Raw genomic sequence first — 19,663 nt, 5'->3', positions numbered from 1 at the left:
TTATTTGGCATCGGAGAAGAACAAAAATAAAAGTTCGAATCTTCTGGTATAGATCATGTCCCAAGTGGAAAGAGATGCAAAAAAATTTCTGTGCTGATTATGGAGGGGGTTATGGAGAAGAGAAAGAGAGAATTGAGACGAGAGAGTAAAAAAGAATGAACCGTAAATTAAGAGCATTTTGGGAAGTCAGAAGAGAATGTAGGGAAAATAATGTTTAAATATTCAAATGGAGTGTAGATTGTAATTCTTGGAGTGTAAATTCACTCCCCATAATATAATATATAGTTCTGCTCGTGACAATTGCAAAAACTAGTTTTAGAGAATGTTGGATAAGAACTAAGAAAACCAAATTTGTATGTATCTACAACTAGTTGCGTTCTCTCTCTTTTTTTCTCGACAAGCTACAACCTAATTTGCTAGTTTTGCATGGCAGCGGGCAGGGGCCTTGTGGTTTTGGCAACCCCTCGTTGCTCCGAAAGCTGGCAACTCTTCCTTTTCCTTTTTAATTTCTAGCTTGTGCAATTGTATAGAACCATTTATTTGTACGTATTAAAAAACATCAAAATTGGGCATGCAATAATAATGGACATCAACTACCTTTATAGTCGTTCATACTATTTGATCTCGTGGCATAATTTTTCTTACTCAATATATATGAGGTTGTAGTTTGACTCATAATAAACTTGTTAAATCATTTTAGATTTTCACCAAACAAAAAAACGTTAAATTTATATTAGAGTAGCGAGTAAGACTAAACGCATGTATCAACTTTAGTCCAGTTGTAATATATTTGATGCATGATTTGGCAAGGTGGCAGGGTTTGCCTTGTGTTTTCCTAATTTTAATTACTAATTTCATATAATTGAGGACGTATCACTAGTAGGGACGTACGTATTGAGTAGTTCTTAACTGTCCATATGCTAATTTTTAATGAGGTACAGACCGATATATATAGATGTGATGCCTCTGCAAATTATAACCAAGGAAAAAATAGGAGATCGAGCACTATCATTGACACGAGAACTCAGTTTCAATCAGCTCATGGGTTAGTACAATTTGCTTTCATTTCATTTATGAAATGACCACCTCATGAATCATGATACATCCCAATTCCCAACCGATCTGATTAATTAGAGAAGGGTTTGTGACAATTTACAACATGTTATTTAAATGAATAATTAATTTCAATTTACCTCTTAATTTTTACATTCAAAATCAGTTTACCCTTAAATTTGTATTTTAATCAATTTTCTCATTATACTTTAAAAAATACATCAAAGAATAACAAAATTTATATTTTTATATGAATTATATCGATAGTTATGTTATGAGCTCTAATTTTAAAACTTCAGTTTTGTTGTAAAATTATTGAAAATTTTGTTTTAATTTTGCATATATGATTTGAACCCTTCTTTTAATAGTTTTTTATCGAATTTTAACTAAGAAATTAGAATTTTGTCATTCTATGATATCATTTCAAAGTATAAGAGTGAAACTGATTAAAATGAAAGTTTAAATGATGAATTGATTTTAGTTGTAAAGTTTAGGGGGTAAAATAAAATTAATTCTTAGATGAAATGACATCACAATTTCAAGAAACCTACAGTAGAACCTCGTTAAATTAATACCTGATTAATTAATAACTTCGCTAAAATAATACTTTTTGTCAGTCTCAGCTCATGATTAATGTGCTAAATTAATAATTCACTAAATTTTGTAAAATATTATAAATTTGAGAATTAATATAGACCCCCATCAAATATATAATTAATAATGATATAATTTATATAATAAATTTTATATTTGTAAGGATTTAATTGAATTGTTTATTGATTTAATTATTATTAAATAAAAATAATATAATACATTAAACAACATAATAACGGTATCCGTGATAAATCAAACATTGTGGTGTATGAATGAAGTAAAACTTCTTTTGTTTGAAAAAGTGAAATAAAATATTTATTATATCTTCATAAATAATATATTAATGTATCGCTATATTAATATCTCTCTAAAATTATCAATTTTATTAGTCCCAAACCCTTTTTTTAAATAAGCGATGAATGGTCATTGATACGGGAAAATAGGGGTACAACATAAACATAATCCACCCTCACTAGGGTTTTGTCAAATTAAGGGAACCATGCTAAATAAACCAAACAAAAATCTAGCAATCTCAATGTCATAAACTCAAAACATGGAATCCAGTAAAGAACCAGAGCTAGAACCATTGTGAGTCTACTCACTTATTATCCCACTAGGATCATCCTGCTCAGAGGAGGTCACCTGGCAAGATCTACAGGACCCACCCTACGACAAGGGGACTCCCCATCGAGACCACAATCAAAACCTCGCCGGGATCAAACACCGCCCAACCGCAAGCGTTGACTTCTCCAACAAAGACAACCAGATTCTGATGCACAACATGCACCCCATCAATGCCATTGTTGCTACTAGTGAAACCATTCCAGATAGGTCTCATCATTTAGCCCGCGGATCCGAAAAGCCCGCAGAGGCCCGCAAGCCCGATAGACTTTTACCCGGCCCGGCCCGTGAGAAAGCCCGTCAAAAAACACTTCCGTGGGTAGAGGGCCGGGCTTAGTTTAGAGGTGTGAAACCCGGCCCGTAAAAGTCTACTAAACCCTAAACCCTAAACCCGTCAATGTGGTTTTAATACGTCAAAATGTCTTTTTTTGTTGACCGTAGGTACAGACGGTCAAACTATGTCCAAAATGAGCGAAATATTTATGGGGTCCCTAAATATATATACCGATCACATCTACTGATGTTGATTAACCGTATTTAGAACTGGAGTTGTCGATCGCGGAAGTGTCCACCAATGTATTATAACCTTTATACTAGGTTTAAAATAAAACTATCGCATTATAAAGTTACTATATGAAGGAAACTTCTCAGGATTAATAGACACCAGCCGATGTGATCCGTACTTATAGTGACCCTATAAAAATTTCATCTAATTCAGACCTCGTTTTACCATCGGAATTTCCGGTAAACCAAAAGCACCACTAATATGTCTAAAGGGATGACCCATTACAAAAATGCGAACACCGAAAACCGTTTGCATATCTGAAATCACCTAATTTTTGTTACCTATCGTGCGCGGTCGCACTTAGGAAACTCATTTGGCAAACCCTTGGTCAATGGGGTTTTAATATGTCAAAACGCCTCTTTTTTAGTTTACCGTAGGTACGAACGGTCAAACCATGTCCAAAACGGATGAAAATTTTTACGGGGTACCTAAATATATGTACCGATCACATCTGGTGGTGTCGATTGACCACATTTCGAACTAGAATTGTGAATCACCTAAGTGTCCACTAATGTATCATAACCTTTATATTAGGTTTATAACAAAATTATTGCATTATGAAAATACTATATGAATGAAACTTCTCGAGATCAATCGACACCAGCGATGTGATTGGTATACATATTTAGTGACCTTGTAAAAATTTCATCAAATTCGGACCTCATTTGACCATCGGAATTTTCGGTAAACCGAAAACATCACTAATATGTCCTAAGGGTGGACCCATTACAAAGATGCGAACGCCGAAAGTCATTTACATATCTGAAATAACCTTATTTTTGTTACCTATCATGTGTGGTTGCACTGAGGAAACCCATTTGGTAAAGCCCCGGTCAATGGAGATTTTAATATGTCAAAACGGCTCTTTTTTTGTTGACCGTAGGTACAAACGGTCAAACCATGTCCAAAATGGACGAAATTTTTACGGGGTCCTTAAATATATATACATATCACATCTGCTGGTATTGATCAACCATATTTCAAATTGGAGTTGTCGATCACCTGAGTGTCCACTAATGTATCATAACCTTTATATTAGGTTTATAATAAAACTATCGCATATGAAGCGACTATATAAAGGAAACTTTTCAGAATCGATCGACACCATCCGATGTATTCGGTATATATATTTAGTGACCATTTTTTAATTTCATCCAATTCGGACCTCATTTAACCGTCGGAATTTCCGGTAAACTAAAAACACCATTACTATGCCCTAAGGGATGACCTATTACCAAGATGTGAATGCCGAAAGTTGTTTATATATTTGAAATCACCTAATTTTTGTCACCGATCGGGCATGGTCGCAAGAGGAAACCCATTTGGCAAAGCCCCGGTAAATGGGGTTTTATTATGTCAAAACACCTATTTTTTAACCGTAGTTATGAACGGTCAAACCATGTTCAAAATGGACGAAATTTTTACGGGTCTCTAAATATATATATCGATCACATTTACTGGTGTCGATCGACAATATTTCGAAACTAGAATTTATTTGTAACTTTTTTTTAGAATGTTTTCTAATTAATTGTTTTATTGTTCCAAACCCTTAAATAAGAGTATTATGTTTTTTTTCCTAATACAAGCTTGCAAGACCCGGCCTGCAAAAGCCGTAAGGCCTGTTTTAGGTGAACGGGCTTTGATCTTCATATTTGTGAAAATATCTGGTCCGGCCCGTTGACGAGCCCTAAGCATGGGAACAGAGATTCTAGATTTCATGATATGATACCATCACATCGCATGTTTATTAATATTGGGAAATGAATGGTTGTGATACTATTCTAAAATGTTGAGATGGAAACGTGATATTCAGAAGTTGTTTTATCTTATTTGTATCTTATTTTTGTCTTGGATTTGGCTTAATTATTTGTCCCCACAAAGTTCTATCAACTCAGTTATTCTATTGGAATCAACGAGGCATAGGTAAGAAACTTATCAACTCGGTTATTCCATTGGAACTAACGAGGTATAGGCGAGGTATATTCTTAGATATGGGACTTCCAGGTTATGATGATGATGATGATGAGGATGAGGATGATGAGTATGATTAGGATGATGATGATGGTTATAATGATGATGGGGAAGAGGAGGATGATGATGTTGATATATGTATATTCCACCTTATGGTATCGATGACTACCTTAAGTAGTGCACACAAGCCCCTTCTGCCTGTGAGGCGATGTGGTATGCCGACAATGCCACGAAATCCCGTTACCCTCTCCGTTAGCGCAACATGACAATTTTCGGGAGTATGAGAGTACATATATATTTTTCCTGGGAGGGGCACGTGGGTGACAGATAACAGATTGTTATGAAATCCCTTTCTGCCTGGGAGCGATGTGATATCCATGTATATCACGAAAGCCGATTAATAGGAGTATGTGAACTCAGTGTTATAATATCACTTTTCCGCTTGGGAGGCGATGCCACCTGGGAGTCGATGTTACATGATATTCCTTTCCGCCTGGGGGCGATGTGATATCCAAGAATATCACAAAAGCCCAGTAATAGGAATATGAGAATATTTCTGAGTTGCTCGGGAGGGGGCATATTGATGGCATTTCTTATATTGTTTGACTAGCGGGGCAAGTCAATTTCTATTATTTGTTATATTTGTTTTGACTAACGGGGCTAGTCGATTTTTGATAATGATTCTTAATTATCTAATAGTATTATTTTGACTAGCGGGGCTAGTCTATTTATGTATTATGATTATTACTTTACGGAGACTAGCGGGCTAGTTTATTTTTTCTATTAGTTATCGAATATTTATCCGAGATTGGAAATCTTTGAAATTGATAAGATAGTTTCAGCATGTTAGTAATTTCTTCAGAAATTATATTTTACGTTAATTAGTGACCCTTGTTGTCTTAAAGTGGGTTGGGCGGTTGTGGTTTAAGATGAGCTGAAAGCTCCAGGGATCGATCGATGTTTTGTGTCCTAACGCCTCATAGCGTGATGGACGTCTTTATGAATTTTATAGGTTGTGATTTTTTGTTATTATTAAAAGTGTCGTGTTTGTGCAGGTAAGGTTGGCTATTTTCAGTGGAAACTATGCTGAAATTTTGGTATGCCTCCTTTGATGGTAATCCCCCGCATGACTCGCCCTAGATGTTAGGCTATTTGGTAATCTCCTTCTGATAGTAGTCCTGCTGGTTGAATGTTATGTTTCACAGTAACGGATTGACATGACACATTTTTATTATTGGATCGTAGTGTGGTGGGAGCGCTTACTGATTCAGTTTTCACCTAGGAGGTCATGATTGTTATAGACATGTGTCCTTTTCGTTGGGGGCTAAAGGATCTTGAGAATTAGATTATTGGGTTAAGTTATATTTTTTGTGAGTCCTCGTGGGAAGAGATGTTAAGGGTAACTTCCTTGATATTTTTCCATTTTAGAAAAGCTCATGATTGAATGTGATATTTCCGACGAGCCTTAACTTATCTGAATTAATTTCTTGGTACTTACAAGGTGAGCTTTCTCAATTTTTAGACAAGTTATTAGGGATGTCATTATTGGTTGGGTTTAAAAGATCTACTCTCTAAATGACGACCATATAATAACTCTATTTAGTTACCATCATTTATGTGTTGTTAGTGAGCCACAACTAAATGAGAGACTACTTGGGAGCCAAAGTATTTGTTGAAGCAGTTGTACCCTAACCTCGGTTGTCGAGTACGTAAATTTCGAGGGCGAAATTTTTATAAGGAGGGGAGAATTGTCACACCACGAACCTTTTTTTTTCGTATAGCGTCGTTAAGTGTAAATACTATAAAAGTTGACTTTTCAATGCGTAAGTGTTTCGAGAAACTTCTTTCACGAAAATTATAAGGCTCGTCGATACAAATTGGTAGACACGTGGTATGCCTAAATAGGAGTTCGTATGGAAAAGTTATGAATCAAAAAATGTATTTGGGAATTTTTTTAAAATAATATAAATATGGGTAAAAATCAGAAAAAGGGGAGGAGGAAAAATAGAAACTCTGGGTACTGTTCACTGGAGGTGAACCCCGAATTCGCCCCTCCCACCCCCCGCCAGTTCTCACTCCTTAGGCCACCACTCCGGCCGCCACCGGTCGCATCTTAAAGCATGGAGGGTCACCTTTCATTTGGGGTAGGTGTCGCAGCCTCTAGCTTCGTTGTTCGAGAGAATCGATGCCGGGAAGCTTCTATTGCCGCCGCACCTTCCTTCGTCGGGACTCACCCCTCCGGCCACCATAGCTCTAGTTTCTTGAGGGTTTTGAAGGTCTCATCTCGAGCAACAAACCCTCTAAATGAATGGAACCAATTCGCGGTAAGGTAAGAGAATCGATTATTTGAAATTCCAGTGTTTGTGAATAGTATCGAGTTTGTGTTCGTCATAAATTGGACTATTTAGGCTTGGATTTAGAATTTGTTGTAAAATAGAAAGTTGTTAGAAATGCCGAGTAGATTGTGTTGGTGAATTTTGGTGACGATCGGAGGTAGGGAATCCGGCTGAGTTTTGGGGTTCAAAATAACCCTCTTGGTGTAGGGAATTCATGAATAGATTGTGAGATTGAATCGTTGAAATTACAAATCATTAGGATTTTCAGATTGTAAATCGTGAAAATCCACCCGTTGGATTGTTTCTATTTTCGTCCTAGAGAGCAAGGATTAATTAATCATATTTACCCGCTGAGTTGGCTATTTAATTACTTGAGAATGAGATTCTTGACTTATTTCTTTGATCATTTTTGTGTTATACCTACTTAGTTGAACTACAAATGACTTGATCCTTTTTTGAAAAAGTACATAGTGTCACGTCCCATTTTCGGGAGTGTCTACTGTGGGCATCGCTGGTTAAATGTGCTTCATGTATACGTGGGATTGCTCTAAGGCCAGAAGGTGTGGGAGATATATGGCTGCTCATTCCGAGGGTTCAGGCAGGCCGACTCGGTTAAGTTTGAGGAGCTTGTCGCTAGTCGGGGACTTAATGTCGAAGAAGGGAGTTGCCCGCCCTACACACTGGTCGGGGTCTGGAGCCGATCCCCTGATGAGCCCAAGGCAGGGTGAAACCAGTGTATTGCCCCATTAGATAAGGTTGGCTCCGTGAGGATGGAGCGCCGCATGGACCAAGTGTGGCAGCCAAATGACTAGGTCCGTGACAATAGGCAGCCTAATTAAAGTTTGGGTGCAACCACAATTATTTTAGATTAGATATTGGTTCTTTTGAGATAAAACGGATTTTAACGCGTAAATATGTTATTTTTGGGTTGGGGTGTTTCATTGCCTTCGCCACCAACCTCTGTTGTTGTTCGACCTTATCGTTGGTGATGATCACATACTACTTGAATAGTAAGAGAGGTTGGCGCCATATCGTTTCCTCTAGAAAAGCTCAAACTTAAGATTGATGTAGACTAGTCTTGATTGAAATGAAAGATTTGAGGATAAGACAACACCTTGATGAAAATTATCTCAGATGACACGCTGATAAATCTTCTGAGTTTAGGTACTACATTGGTAATTTTCCAAGGTACTACTTTAATCGTGCCACAAGAGTTTAGGGACTGATGTTAAAACTTTTTGTTAAAGTAATTTCAGTAATTTCATTTTTTAAGGCACGTAGGCGACACATGGCCAATATGAAGGCGCCGTGACGGAAATTAGTCTCAGGCGTCACATTGATTGTGAAATTTAAATTTAGGTACTACATTGATAATTTTTCGAATCTTGGTATTACATTGATATTGTCACCATAATTTAGGACCTAATGCAGAATTTGTTTCAAATTAAAATGGATTATACGTATTATTGTGCCAGTTCATATACCACTAAATAATGTACTCAAAATCAAAATTCAAAATCATATTTGTGAGTTGTGATAGAGAAAGAATCAATAATTCTCTAATGAGCTATTGGCATGATAAAATTACTTTACCAATGTGATCCTTACATATGCTTCTAGAAACGAAGATAGCTTGCTCTAACTACATGCACTATACTGTTGGACAGGTGCTAAATCTGGTAACCGAATGAAAGATCGAAGAAGACAGACAAATTTGGCCAAACGTGCATGCGGTACGGTGGTAAATACGAAACGTATCGGACTGTTATTGCTGGTGTTGATGGACACATATCCATCCATATTTCTGCAAATGTTAAAGCAGTTTTTTTTTTTTGATACAGATGTTAAAAAGCAGTTGATGGAGAGTTTTCCTTGGCCCCATTACTACATAAAACCACAACGAACAACAACCACTAGCTAAAGCTGTCCAAATCGATTTACAAAACCTACTATGACCAATTCTAGGACCTCACATTTTGTTGAGGCGTGCATATACAATACACCTTGAGGATGATATATAGTCGAATTTTGATCGGCTTGGACCAAAGAATTGCGACATCATAAACATGCGTATAGAGGTAAGACGTCGAAGTTAGCAGTATAAAGGCGACGACTTGTGGTAGTAGGTAGTCGTGTGTTGTGCTCTATTCCGTTGAACAAAGACGAATATTAATAAATTCTATTTTTTCACCATTGTGACAAGCAAGGCGGAGTCAGAGGTTACAAATAAAAGGGGTTAATATGCAGTTGAAACATACAAGAGGTGCCGATATATAACTGACGTTTGAGTTGAGTTAACTATATATATGTAACTTTTAGGTCCGGTTTGTTTAGAAAAGGAAAAAGATTTGATTTCCTTTTTGGACTCATATGTAAATAGAAAGAATTTTGTTAATTCCATATAAATGTTTGGTAGATATGGAATATAAAATTTAAAATTATTTTGGTAAGACATTAGAATGGAATATTTAATCAAAATTTTTATTAAAACTCATTTATTAGGAAATAAAATATAATTTAAAATAAAATTAGTCTTTATCGATTTGAATTGAAATAGAATGTCACCCCTAGGTATAGAATTTATTTCAGGCTTTAAGAGCGAGTCAATTTCTAGTCAAATCATTTTTTTTATTTCCATTCCAATATCAAATGACAATCAAACAACACATAAAAGATGGAAACTGAAATTAATTCTTTTTCCATAATATGATTTCTTGTTAACCAAACGGGGTCTTAGAGGCGACATAGCACCCTATGGTCTTTGGTCTTTGAGTAGCTCCTATGTAAGTATGTATTGAGAGAGCTTATTCCATACACAGCTCGTGTTTACACACGGGTCGATTGCACACTCACGCGCTAAGAATGAGACTGGCTGTTGTTTTGATCACCTCTGTTATTATCTCCTCTTCTCTAGCTCCCAGTATGAAGTATGAACCCAGATGCAATCATTTGGCGCCCTTGATTGCAAGCTCATTTAGATTCCCCTCCGCCGATCTCTACCTCAACTTCTTCCTCACCCTCGTCGAGAGGCCCATCTTTTCTGACTACAAATTCGTCGACAGGGAGCACAAATTTTAAAATTCTATGCTGCCTCCACGCCGCCACTGCCAACACCACTGTATCCTACTCCTGGGCGGTTGCGCCTTCTCCACCGATTCTGTCAACATGGAGCACGAGTGCACGACCACGACCTTGGTTCTGTCCCGCCACCACCCGTATTATTGTATATATATTGATCTATCTCTTTTTGAAGAAAATATCGATCTTAGTTTGAAGATTTGATTAAGTGTTTGCCCAGAGATTGAAATTTGTATTCTGTCAAACGGATTCAACCTCACTCGCCACCCTTTCCCTTATAGCATGTCTGATCTCAAACAATGAAAAATTCACTCCACGTGTTGAATTCAACGGTTGAGATAACCCATGTAGATACACGGCTTGTGTATTGAATAAGTTTCAATGTATTGATGGATCCCAAATCTGAATTTTGATACACCTAACAACTCATGTTAAAAGTAAAATATCAACATCTGCAGGCATCATATCATACCAACCTCATATTAAAAGTATAATCACTTCAACATGATGGTAAGGTCTGTGATCTGTCAAAGAAGGCTTATAGAATCTAATCAAAAGATATGGTTAAGGTTTAATTATTCATACTAAAATATATGGGTCTTTAATAATTGTTGGTATTCCCCTTATTCTATATCAGATTGATTGCATGAATTGTAACCATGTAATTCCGTGTAACAGGCGCGTTCTCTGTCCTTTTCTTTCTTTGCCTCTTATAAAATCGAGTCCTTTCCTATTTCTAGTCTCTTCCATCTTCACCTCAAATCATTAACCAAACCCACCTCTCATTCTTCGCTTCTAATACACATTCTTTCTGGCAAAAATCTTCTCTGGTTCAAGTAGAGACCAGAGGCCTCTCTCCCTCTCTCCCTCTCTCTCTGCCCCTCTTTGCATTCTAAAGAAAACGTTCCTCAGAGGGCATAGAACTAGAGAGGAGGAGGAAGACCGGAGTCAGAAGTCTTAATTTTTTTAGCCGTCGTGTTAGGGTGTGGAGAGTAATTGTTCATTGCCCTACATCACCATTAACACCTCTATCTCTCTCCTTCACGTTGTGAAGTATTGTTCTATGCGATAGCATTGGAAGCCATTACAGTTACAGTATAGCTGTTAATTTGGCAACCTGGCAGGTAATCACAACCTGTAAAACATAACTGATCCTCACATGTTGTATGCTTAGGTTTTTGGATGCAAGATGAGATGGGTTTGTTTTTTTCTGTACAAAAGTTTGATGTCTTGCCCTGATTTTTCTTGGTGTTCTGATGGCGGGGTTTGGATTTCTGACACCTTTTTATATTTCGTTGGGTTTTTGAAGGGTTTGGACAAACACATTATCTCAGAGCTTCCGGAGAGAAGCTGCAGTAGATACAACTCTGGCCGACGATCACATATTGTCAGGAGCCGGAAGAGCTGGCCTTGATCGACCTTGGTTTTCCGGTTTCGTTTGGCCTCTGTTAATCGCTTGGTGCCACCCCGTTGATAATGGTTAACAACCTTTTGATCCAATGTGATTGAGTTTCTAAGTGGTGTAGCCTTGAAAAGCAATCAGAGCTTTAGTTTGGAAGACAACATCATCAACAAATCAAAGACTAAATAGAATACCCAAGCTTTGTTTGATCTTGAGCATTCAGGAGGTGTATCTTTTTCAGAATGGCAAAAATGAGTTGCTTCTCTCTGATTCTTAGGAAGAAGAAGAAAGTGAAGGTGAGAAATTTAAATTCTAGTTGGTTCTTTTTTTTTGCAATGTTTTCTTTCTGGAACTCTGTGATTTGCTCAATTTGCCTGTGTAATGTTGTCTAGGGAGATGATGAATCTGCAAAAGCAGGGGAAGTGGACAAGGCAATTAGGACCCTGCAACTCAGGCTTCAACAGCAGCCTGTGAAAACTGGGGAGGTTAATGGGTTGAATCCTCTGAAAACTTTTGGAGCTCTTATCCCTTATGGCGTTGACAAGAAACCTATCAAGAGTGATAAGGAGAAGAGCCCTGATAGCGTTCTTGGGTTATCTGGAGCAGGATTTGAATCTGAAGATGAGCATGAAGAGAGCCCCATCAACTTCAATGGCTTTGATCATCAGACCAGTGAAGGCAGTGTGGGGAAAGAGGTCTCATTAAGGAAGATGGGTTGCTGTGAATCTAATAAGGACTTTGAGATGCGTGTTCATAGAGTAGAAAGTGGGCATCTTAGTGATCCCGGGGTTGGGAAAGCAGAGTTCTGGAATTCACCAAATCTTACTCGTTCTTGCTCGAATTTGGAGACTCATAAGGTGGATGGAAAGATGCAATCTAAGTTGCGAGTTCTGACTCGATCATTTGAAGAATTACAGGAATGTGTAAAGGATGATGCAACTCCTGGAAGCCCTGCTTCCGTTGGAAGTCATTTCAGTGCTGATAAGGTTATGCTAAAGAAGCATTCTTCAAGCCAAGTTTTGCCTTCTAGAAGCAGAAAACTGTGGTGGAAGTTGTTCCTTTGGAGCCATAGGAACATGCACAAATCATCATCCAGTGAAACACCAAAGAAACTTTCCATCAAAACAAAGTTGAGTAAGCAAGGCGGGTACTCTTCAGATACGCTTGAACCAACCAGGGCTATGCGATTCGAAAAGATGGAATCACCTCTATCTATTAATACTCTAGACAAAGGGAAGAACATCATGAATGATGATGAGAACTGGAGTGGTTTTCAAATTGGATCCTCATCCATGTGGCCTCAGAACCAGTGGGTTGCTTTCTCGACAGAAACACCGTCATCTTCAAGAGTGTTAGACTGGATGAGAGATCTCGATACGACACCCTCTCCTCGAACTCCTGAAGATGAAAATGAGGGAGTCGTCACTCCACCCTCTCCTCAAACTCCTGGATCAAGAAGTCCAACTAACTTCACTCGAGGTCATGATGCCAACCTTTCAGAGGATGCATTGCATGCTAATGCCGTAATCCAGACTTTAAACTCTTCATCAACAGTGGCTCACATCTCTGGTATGAGCTTAAAAGCCATCCCCAACATTTCATGCTTCTGCAGCCTTCGATCCGTCAACTTGTCAAACAACTTCATAGGTATGCCACACCAGAAATCAAAGTTAAAACAATAAGATATATGTTTTGAGCTGAGTAATAGAGCTTTGTACTGTTCTTCCGAATTTGCAGCTCACATCAGTCCAGGGTCACTGCCAAATGGCCTTCACACACTTGACTTGTCCAAAAACAAGATCAGCTCCGTTGAAGGTTTGAGAGAGTTAACTCGATTGCGAGTACTAAACCTCAGTTACAATCGGATTTCTAGAATCGGACGCGGTAATAAACCAAACCAGACCAGCTTTACAATCACCCTCTATAATCTTTGAATTTTTTGCAACTAATCAATGACTCAATGTGTATTCAATGACGCCAGGGTTATCCAGCTGTAGCATACTCAAGGAGCTCTATCTTGTCGGGAACAAGATCAGTGATGTCGAAGGTCTACACAGGCTATTGAAGCTAACAGTTCTGGACCTGAGCTTCAACAAGATAACAACAACAAAGGCACTCGGCCAGCTTGTTGCTAACTACAACTCGCTACAGGGTCTGAATCTATTAGGCAATCCGATTCAGAACAACATTGGAGATGAGCAGCTGCGCAAAACTATTGTAAGTCTGCTTCCAAAGCTAGTCTTCCTGAACAAGCAATCCATCAAACCACCAAGATCAAGGGAGGCAGTCGCAGATAGTGTGGCCAAAGCTGCATTAGGAAAATCTGGATGGAACCCTCGCCGAAAAGCAGGCAAGAAGCTTACCCAAAGTTTGTCATTTCCCAAAAAAAGGTCTGATTCCATATCACCAAAGAAATCTCGATCATTTTCAAACCGCGGCCACAAGAGCACTGGCATTGCAAATGTTGGACACAAGAGAATTCACAAATCCAAGAGCATAGCCATAGTCTCAACAGCTGTTTTTCCTTCTTCATCCCATTAAAGGCTTTCTCGTTGCACGATTTATGTGTTGAGTGGCACGTGCAGTCTGTAGAGCTATACAAGATCCTATTGGTTTCATGTACTCAGTATTTCCCCATCAGTTTACGAATATATGGTGCAAATGTAGTTTTCCGAATATCATGTGCACAACTGTAGTTGCCCTCAAGTATATAAAGATTTTGTAAAAGTCTACTGTGTCCTAGTAAATAGAACAGGAGCTTGACAAATGATATTAGAATCAGATCTTAATAAACTGTAAGAAGCAGATGACCAGCCATATCATCAATTATGTTTCTTAACGCAAATTTGACGTGGAAAGGCATCCAAGAAACAACCCAGTGCTTCCAAACAAAAGCAAAATCTGTGGCCATATCTTCCAATATATGATATCATCTTTAGGGAGAAATTCTGCCGTGCGTCAAACGCACCAGCTGGCTTTAGGTGAAGCCTGGCCTGGGACAACAAGATAGTTTTTATAGCTTTTAACTTTCGACCTTTAGGAACATTGACCATGAATATATTTACCAAAACTTAAGCCTCACCGGGTCATGCAAAGTCACTATGTTCTTTAAGATTCTCTACAAGCACCAAGCTTAAAAGATCACTGATATAGCTAAATTTCACTGTATTATCAAGAAAGTATATGAATTTTACAAAAAAGGAAAATGGCTTTACTTGAGATCAGAAAGCTCTGTTTTAGTAAATATGTGTTCTTTAGTACAGTAGTATCAGTAACCCCTGGTAAACATGCTTCCGAGTTGATCCTTTCATATATGATCGTCTCATCTTCATTCAATCTGGCATCACATAACAAAAGACATGAAAACTCCTGCTTGCAACTTGTGCCGTCTTTACATTCCCTCATCTACAGAAGTTCCAAGTAAATTGAATAATCAATGACAAACTATGTTGCACGGACACGCCGCTTTGGTTGCGTATCGCGTGTCCGACACGGACACACTAGAATACGGTCGGATACGCGAATCGATGACACGCCTCGGACACCCGAATCGATTTTCAAACTCGGATACGCATAGGACGCAAACTCAAAGAGAAAACAATGGGGGGTATCCTTGCATCTTCCCTGTCATAATCGCGATGCAGCCATTAACCCCAGAAGTTCGACCTCTGACCTCTGCCTCCTATCGTCAATGCTTGAATCAAGATGAAGTCTCTCTTATTTCTCTTCTCTTCCTCTTTCTACCATGCTTGAATCAGATGCCGATTTCTAGATTTGGGGTTGATTTGGTGTTGAGGATTGAAGAAGGGAGAGCGATGAGGTCTCACATCTGAGATTTGTATTTTTTTTTTTTTGAAATGATATGAGATCTGTATCATGCGGCTGAAAAGGGGCTGCAGGGTTTTGGGGGAGTGTTGATGATTATAATGGGTGCACGTGCTTTGATTTTGGTATAAGGAGTCTTTGGGTTTCATGTTGTGTCCCATACAAACGCAATCACCTACCATGAATTTTGATGTTAATAAAATTAACGTAAAATTGTCAAAATACACCATAAATTTGGCTGAAATTGTCAATTTACACAACAAATTTGCATTTGAATCAATTTACCTCCTAAACTTAGTAAAAATTACCGATTTGCACCACATCCATTGAATTTAACTGTTTTTATCCAATTTTGCGTCACATGTCATGCAAATGAGGGGTAATATTGTCATTTTTATTTATATTTTTCTTAAAAATAAATAAAAATATTTTTTTAAATGATGATTATTTTTTTTTAAAATTTTTTATTTACATATTTTTTCCATATACTTAACCATATTTTGAATTATATATTTAACCTACCAACGCATTCAAATATAGTGTGTTGTGTATATATATATTTTATATGTACACATTTATTTTTAATTTTCTATGTATTTATTTATATTTTTCTAATATTTTTTTAACTTACCATATCACGTAAAATAATAAATATATAAATTAATAACATGTTTCAAAAAAAATGAAAAGATATAATAACAAGTGTTCCTCTTAAGTAAGTTTATTAATTTATTTCATTATTAAATATAAATAAACATATAATGACAATACTGTCTTTCAAATGCATGACATGTGACTTAAAATTAGATGGAAAACATTAAATTTAACGGACTGGGTGCAAATCAGCAATTTTTACCAAATTTAGGAAGTAAATTGACTCCGATGCAAGTTCGGAATGTAAACTGACAATTATGACCAAGTTTGGAGTGTATATTGACATTTTTGACTAAAAGTAAATATGGAAATTTGACCACAAATTATATACTTCTTACTTACATAAATACTTATGGAGAATTATATGCATGATTATTTGTTCACCCCGGATAAAAATACAAGAATAAAAAGGACGGCCGCATCCGGTTTACAATTCTTGTTCACCCCGGATGATCGTGTTGGGTGAATTGTGACCTCGTACGATCGTGTCGGGTGAGCAACAGCCGCTTCGTCACAGTACTTATAGGCTAACCCAAAGAGGGATGACAGATGCCAAACTCATCTGAAAAGATGAGAATAAATCAATCTTTGTATTCGGCTTTGAAGTATTGTATTTCGGCAATAATGACTCCCCTTGAGGATATACAACTAAGCATGAATACATGAAAACCTATACTGAGATAGGACCTAATAAAGATGCAATTTTTGACCAAGAAAAAAGGCAAAAGAGCGAGTTCAAGTACATAAACCGTGACCAATACTTACTTTTCTTGTTGCATGTCAATATAGGATCTTCTACTATCATATTGAAAGAGTTACCTCATTTCCCAATCAAGGCCACATTTTGCAGATGGCAACATATTAAAAGAGACATAGATATGGAAACTGTTTTGACGTGAAAGAACTGATGATTGCAGCAAGATCCCTTCTTAGTTTAGCTTCGCTTGGCTTCCCAAGGCCTCATAGTTTGCAATTCACATAGTTAGGAGCTGCTTGTTAAATGAGAGATACTCTAAACGCCATCAATACATCCTCTCTCCAATATGCTTCTCACCTGCTTGATACATGTATAATTGTTAAAACAGCAAAAAGTTTAGTCCAATGCTACAAGTCGACAACCTGATCTGAATGATTCACTATATGCAGATACCATCTACATATATTGCACCTGAATACACAAAGATGTTAACATGTTTCTTTTTATCAGTGAAATACCAAAAGTTACTAGAATGATCAATGATGTAGCAGTATTCACAGCCACCAAAGATATAACAACATAACAAGCTAGAGTGATTATTTTGGCATATCAACTGTGTTGGGAAATCCTGCATATCAACTGTGTTGCTGTGTTCAGGCTAAAGTGATTATTTTGACATAAACTAAAAATATACTCTAACAACATGTGAAGGAAGAAGGCTAATGCAAGTATAAACTAAAAATATACTCAATATCATTAAGTGCATCAGTATTAGTTACTAGTTGCCAATGCAAGCTGCCATATGCTAGAATGCTTGGGAAATAGCATATATGATGATCAATATGACAAGGTAACTAGAGATTAGCTAGAAGTCTTCAAGGTATGCATGCTACATGTTTCTCATTTCTTATGATCTAAGATCTTGCAATATAACACAGAATCAAGATACGGTCACATCAAGGATTCAAGGGTCACCAATGTACCTCTGATCCACCAATTTTCTTGAAGCTCCAAGGTTACTCCCGAGTGGCACTCCTTTAGTACTAAAAAGTCAGAGCTCCAACCAGGTTCCTCAAATTCAATACAATCACTCGTACTATGTCTTCGCTCTTATCAGATCCTGCGATGAAGCATGATCCGGTTCCATTTCTTGCATTTCAGCATACTTATAAAGCTTCTCATTGAAGACCACTTGGGGATCCTTTTCAATCAAAACCCCATTCTCGTCATACGCATCCTTCAAGAAAACAACCCAGTTCATCTCAGTCCCGGCAAGATAAAACGTCCTCGGCTGCTTAAACAGCATTTGGTAAGTATGCTTAGTCAAACTGAACTCCTCCTTGAACTCCACAATGTGGTGTATAGAAGCCCTCTTCTCCAATGTCAAGCTCAGAAACTCATGCAACACTCCCACCCTATACTTCTCTGCCTCCAATGTCCACAGGTCCAACCTGGACCCATCCGAGTAAGGCGAGACCAAAGGAAGCGAATTCAACATGTTCAGCTTCCTCGAATCCTCCTCATCCAAACCCAACTCTTTCCCATGCTTCATAGGAAACCTAAACGCCCGCTTCACCTTATCCTCATTCACAACAAACTCCCTCTCCAAACTACTAACCGCCAACAACGGGTCCCATTTCACCAATTCCAACACTCTCCTCCCGCCCTCTTCCACCACAACCCGAAAATACTCGGGATAATTTGCCACCCGGTCCCTGAAATTCTCCGAAATTCCGAACAACATCCGGCAATGATGAATCTTGCTCAGCGGAATCCGCTTCTTCGCCGACATCATCAGCAGCTTCCTTACAGTATTGACCCTGCAAGCCTCCATGGTCTCCATCACCGCCCTCTCCTCCTCCATCAGGTTTTCCATGAGTTCAGTGAACCCGATCCAGAGGCGGTTGTCGTCGTGGCGGTAGGTTTCGAAGAGCAAGGGGTGGCGCTGGAGGGACCTGGAGACTTTGCGGCCGCGGGGGAAGCCGAGCTCGCGGTGGAGCTTGCCGGCGTCGTCGAGGCGGAGGACGCGGTGGGGCTGGGTGGAGAGGTGGGACTTGGTTTTGGTGAGGAAGCGGAAGTGGGCGTCGCGAGCGACGATGCGCTCGAGGTGGGGGAGGAGGTTGGGTTGGGTCTGGACCGGGGTGGTTCGCGGGCTGCTTTGGTTGGTGCGGCGCTTCTTGAGTTTCTTGGGGGTCTTGGTGATGAGGAAGGAGGTGGAGAATGGGGAGGTGAAGAAGAAGAGGAGAGGGTGGTGGTGATTAGGGTTTAGGGTTTTGGATGGGGATGGAGTTGGGGTTTTGAGAGTCTGAAGAAGAAGGCGCCACAGAGCCATTTTTCGACACTAGGAAATTCAGCTACACTGAGGAAGTGGGGGGGTTCTAAACTCGGCTACACTGGTAAAAGTTCCAACGGTAGCATATAGTTTATGTTTGGCTTGTGCCACAATTGCGTGTTTACGACCATATGTCACATGGAGGATGTAAAATAGTCTTAGAAGATGAAGTTTTACTGATTTGCTTCTATGCCAGTTTTTTTTTTTGACACCCTCCGAAGTCAGTTTTTGACACATTTGGATCGGCAACAAAGGCCCTACATGCCTTTAGCCATGGAACTACTCCTTTACTGGGGCCCCGTCTGGCTAAAAGAGCATCGCAGCCCTGACCACCTTCGCGGATATAGTAGCATCATTGTTTCCCCTCCAACGTTCGAACTCCCGACCTGTTTGCCAGGCCAGAAGATAACCGAGATAGGGGCCTCACTGATTCCACTACACCAATTGCCAGTGGTTTCTATGCAAGCTTCTTGGTTACTCTTATTTATGTTGGCAGTTGACTTAATGAAATCAATTTTTACTTTTAAAAAAATGA

The 19,663-nt window shown here is 38.6% G+C and overlaps 3 protein-coding genes across 7 annotated transcripts in view; 1 reads left to right on the top strand and 2 right to left on the bottom strand.

Moving 5' to 3' along the window:
- The window catches only part of LOC126796238 (14-3-3 protein 7-like), a 294,280-nt gene that overhangs the window by 25,922 nt on the left and 248,695 nt on the right, over positions 1-19,663 (bottom strand). The gene's annotated exons all lie outside the window — the stretch shown is intronic.
- On the top strand, positions 10,990-14,400 carry LOC126796223 (uncharacterized). The gene is made up of 5 exons (XM_050522987.1): positions 10,990-11,342; positions 11,528-11,916; positions 12,013-13,267; positions 13,358-13,504; positions 13,602-14,400. Exons 2-5 carry the CDS (start codon positions 11,863-11,865, stop codon positions 14,159-14,161), a joined length of 2,016 nt encoding a protein of 671 aa, XP_050378944.1. The 5' UTR covers positions 10,990-11,342; positions 11,528-11,862; the 3' UTR covers positions 14,162-14,400.
- LOC126796226 (protein WHAT'S THIS FACTOR 1 homolog, chloroplastic) lies at positions 16,495-19,172 on the bottom strand. Of its 3 annotated transcripts, none has more exons than XM_050522992.1 (3): positions 17,780-19,172; positions 16,865-17,153; positions 16,495-16,661 (listed from the first exon to the last, which is right to left on the bottom strand). In XM_050522992.1, exon 1 carries the CDS (start codon positions 19,126-19,128, stop codon positions 17,893-17,895), a length of 1,236 nt encoding a protein of 411 aa, XP_050378949.1. In that variant the 5' UTR covers positions 19,129-19,172; the 3' UTR covers positions 16,495-16,661; positions 16,865-17,153; positions 17,780-17,892. The 3 variants fall into 3 exon arrangements, with proteins under 3 accessions (XP_050378949.1, XP_050378950.1, XP_050378948.1); XM_050522993.1 differs by having other exon boundaries at positions 16,919-17,153; XM_050522991.1 differs by having other exon boundaries at positions 16,495-17,153.

The sequence above is a fragment of the Argentina anserina genome, chromosome 5 (assembly GCF_933775445.1).
Source record: "Argentina anserina chromosome 5, drPotAnse1.1, whole genome shotgun sequence".
NCBI lineage: Eukaryota > Viridiplantae > Streptophyta > Magnoliopsida > Rosales > Rosaceae > Argentina > Argentina anserina.
This window is presented reverse-complemented; position numbering and strand designations above follow the sequence as displayed.

Excerpts from the sequence above, each read along its gene's own strand:
- LOC126796223 (XM_050522987.1), top strand. The coding sequence starts at position 11,863 with ATGGCAAAAATGAGTTGCTTCTCTCTGATTCTTAGGAAGAAGAAGAAA. Across the intron at positions 11,917-12,012 it reads GGAAGAAGAAGAAAGTGAAG|GGAGATGATGAATCTGCAAA; the intron begins GTGAGAAATTTA and ends AATGTTGTCTAG. Across the intron at positions 13,268-13,357 it reads CTTGTCAAACAACTTCATAG|CTCACATCAGTCCAGGGTCA; the intron begins GTATGCCACACC and ends CCGAATTTGCAG.
- LOC126796226 (XM_050522991.1), bottom strand. The coding sequence starts at position 19,128 with ATGGCTCTGTGGCGCCTTCTTCTTCAGACTCTCAAAACCCCAACTCCA.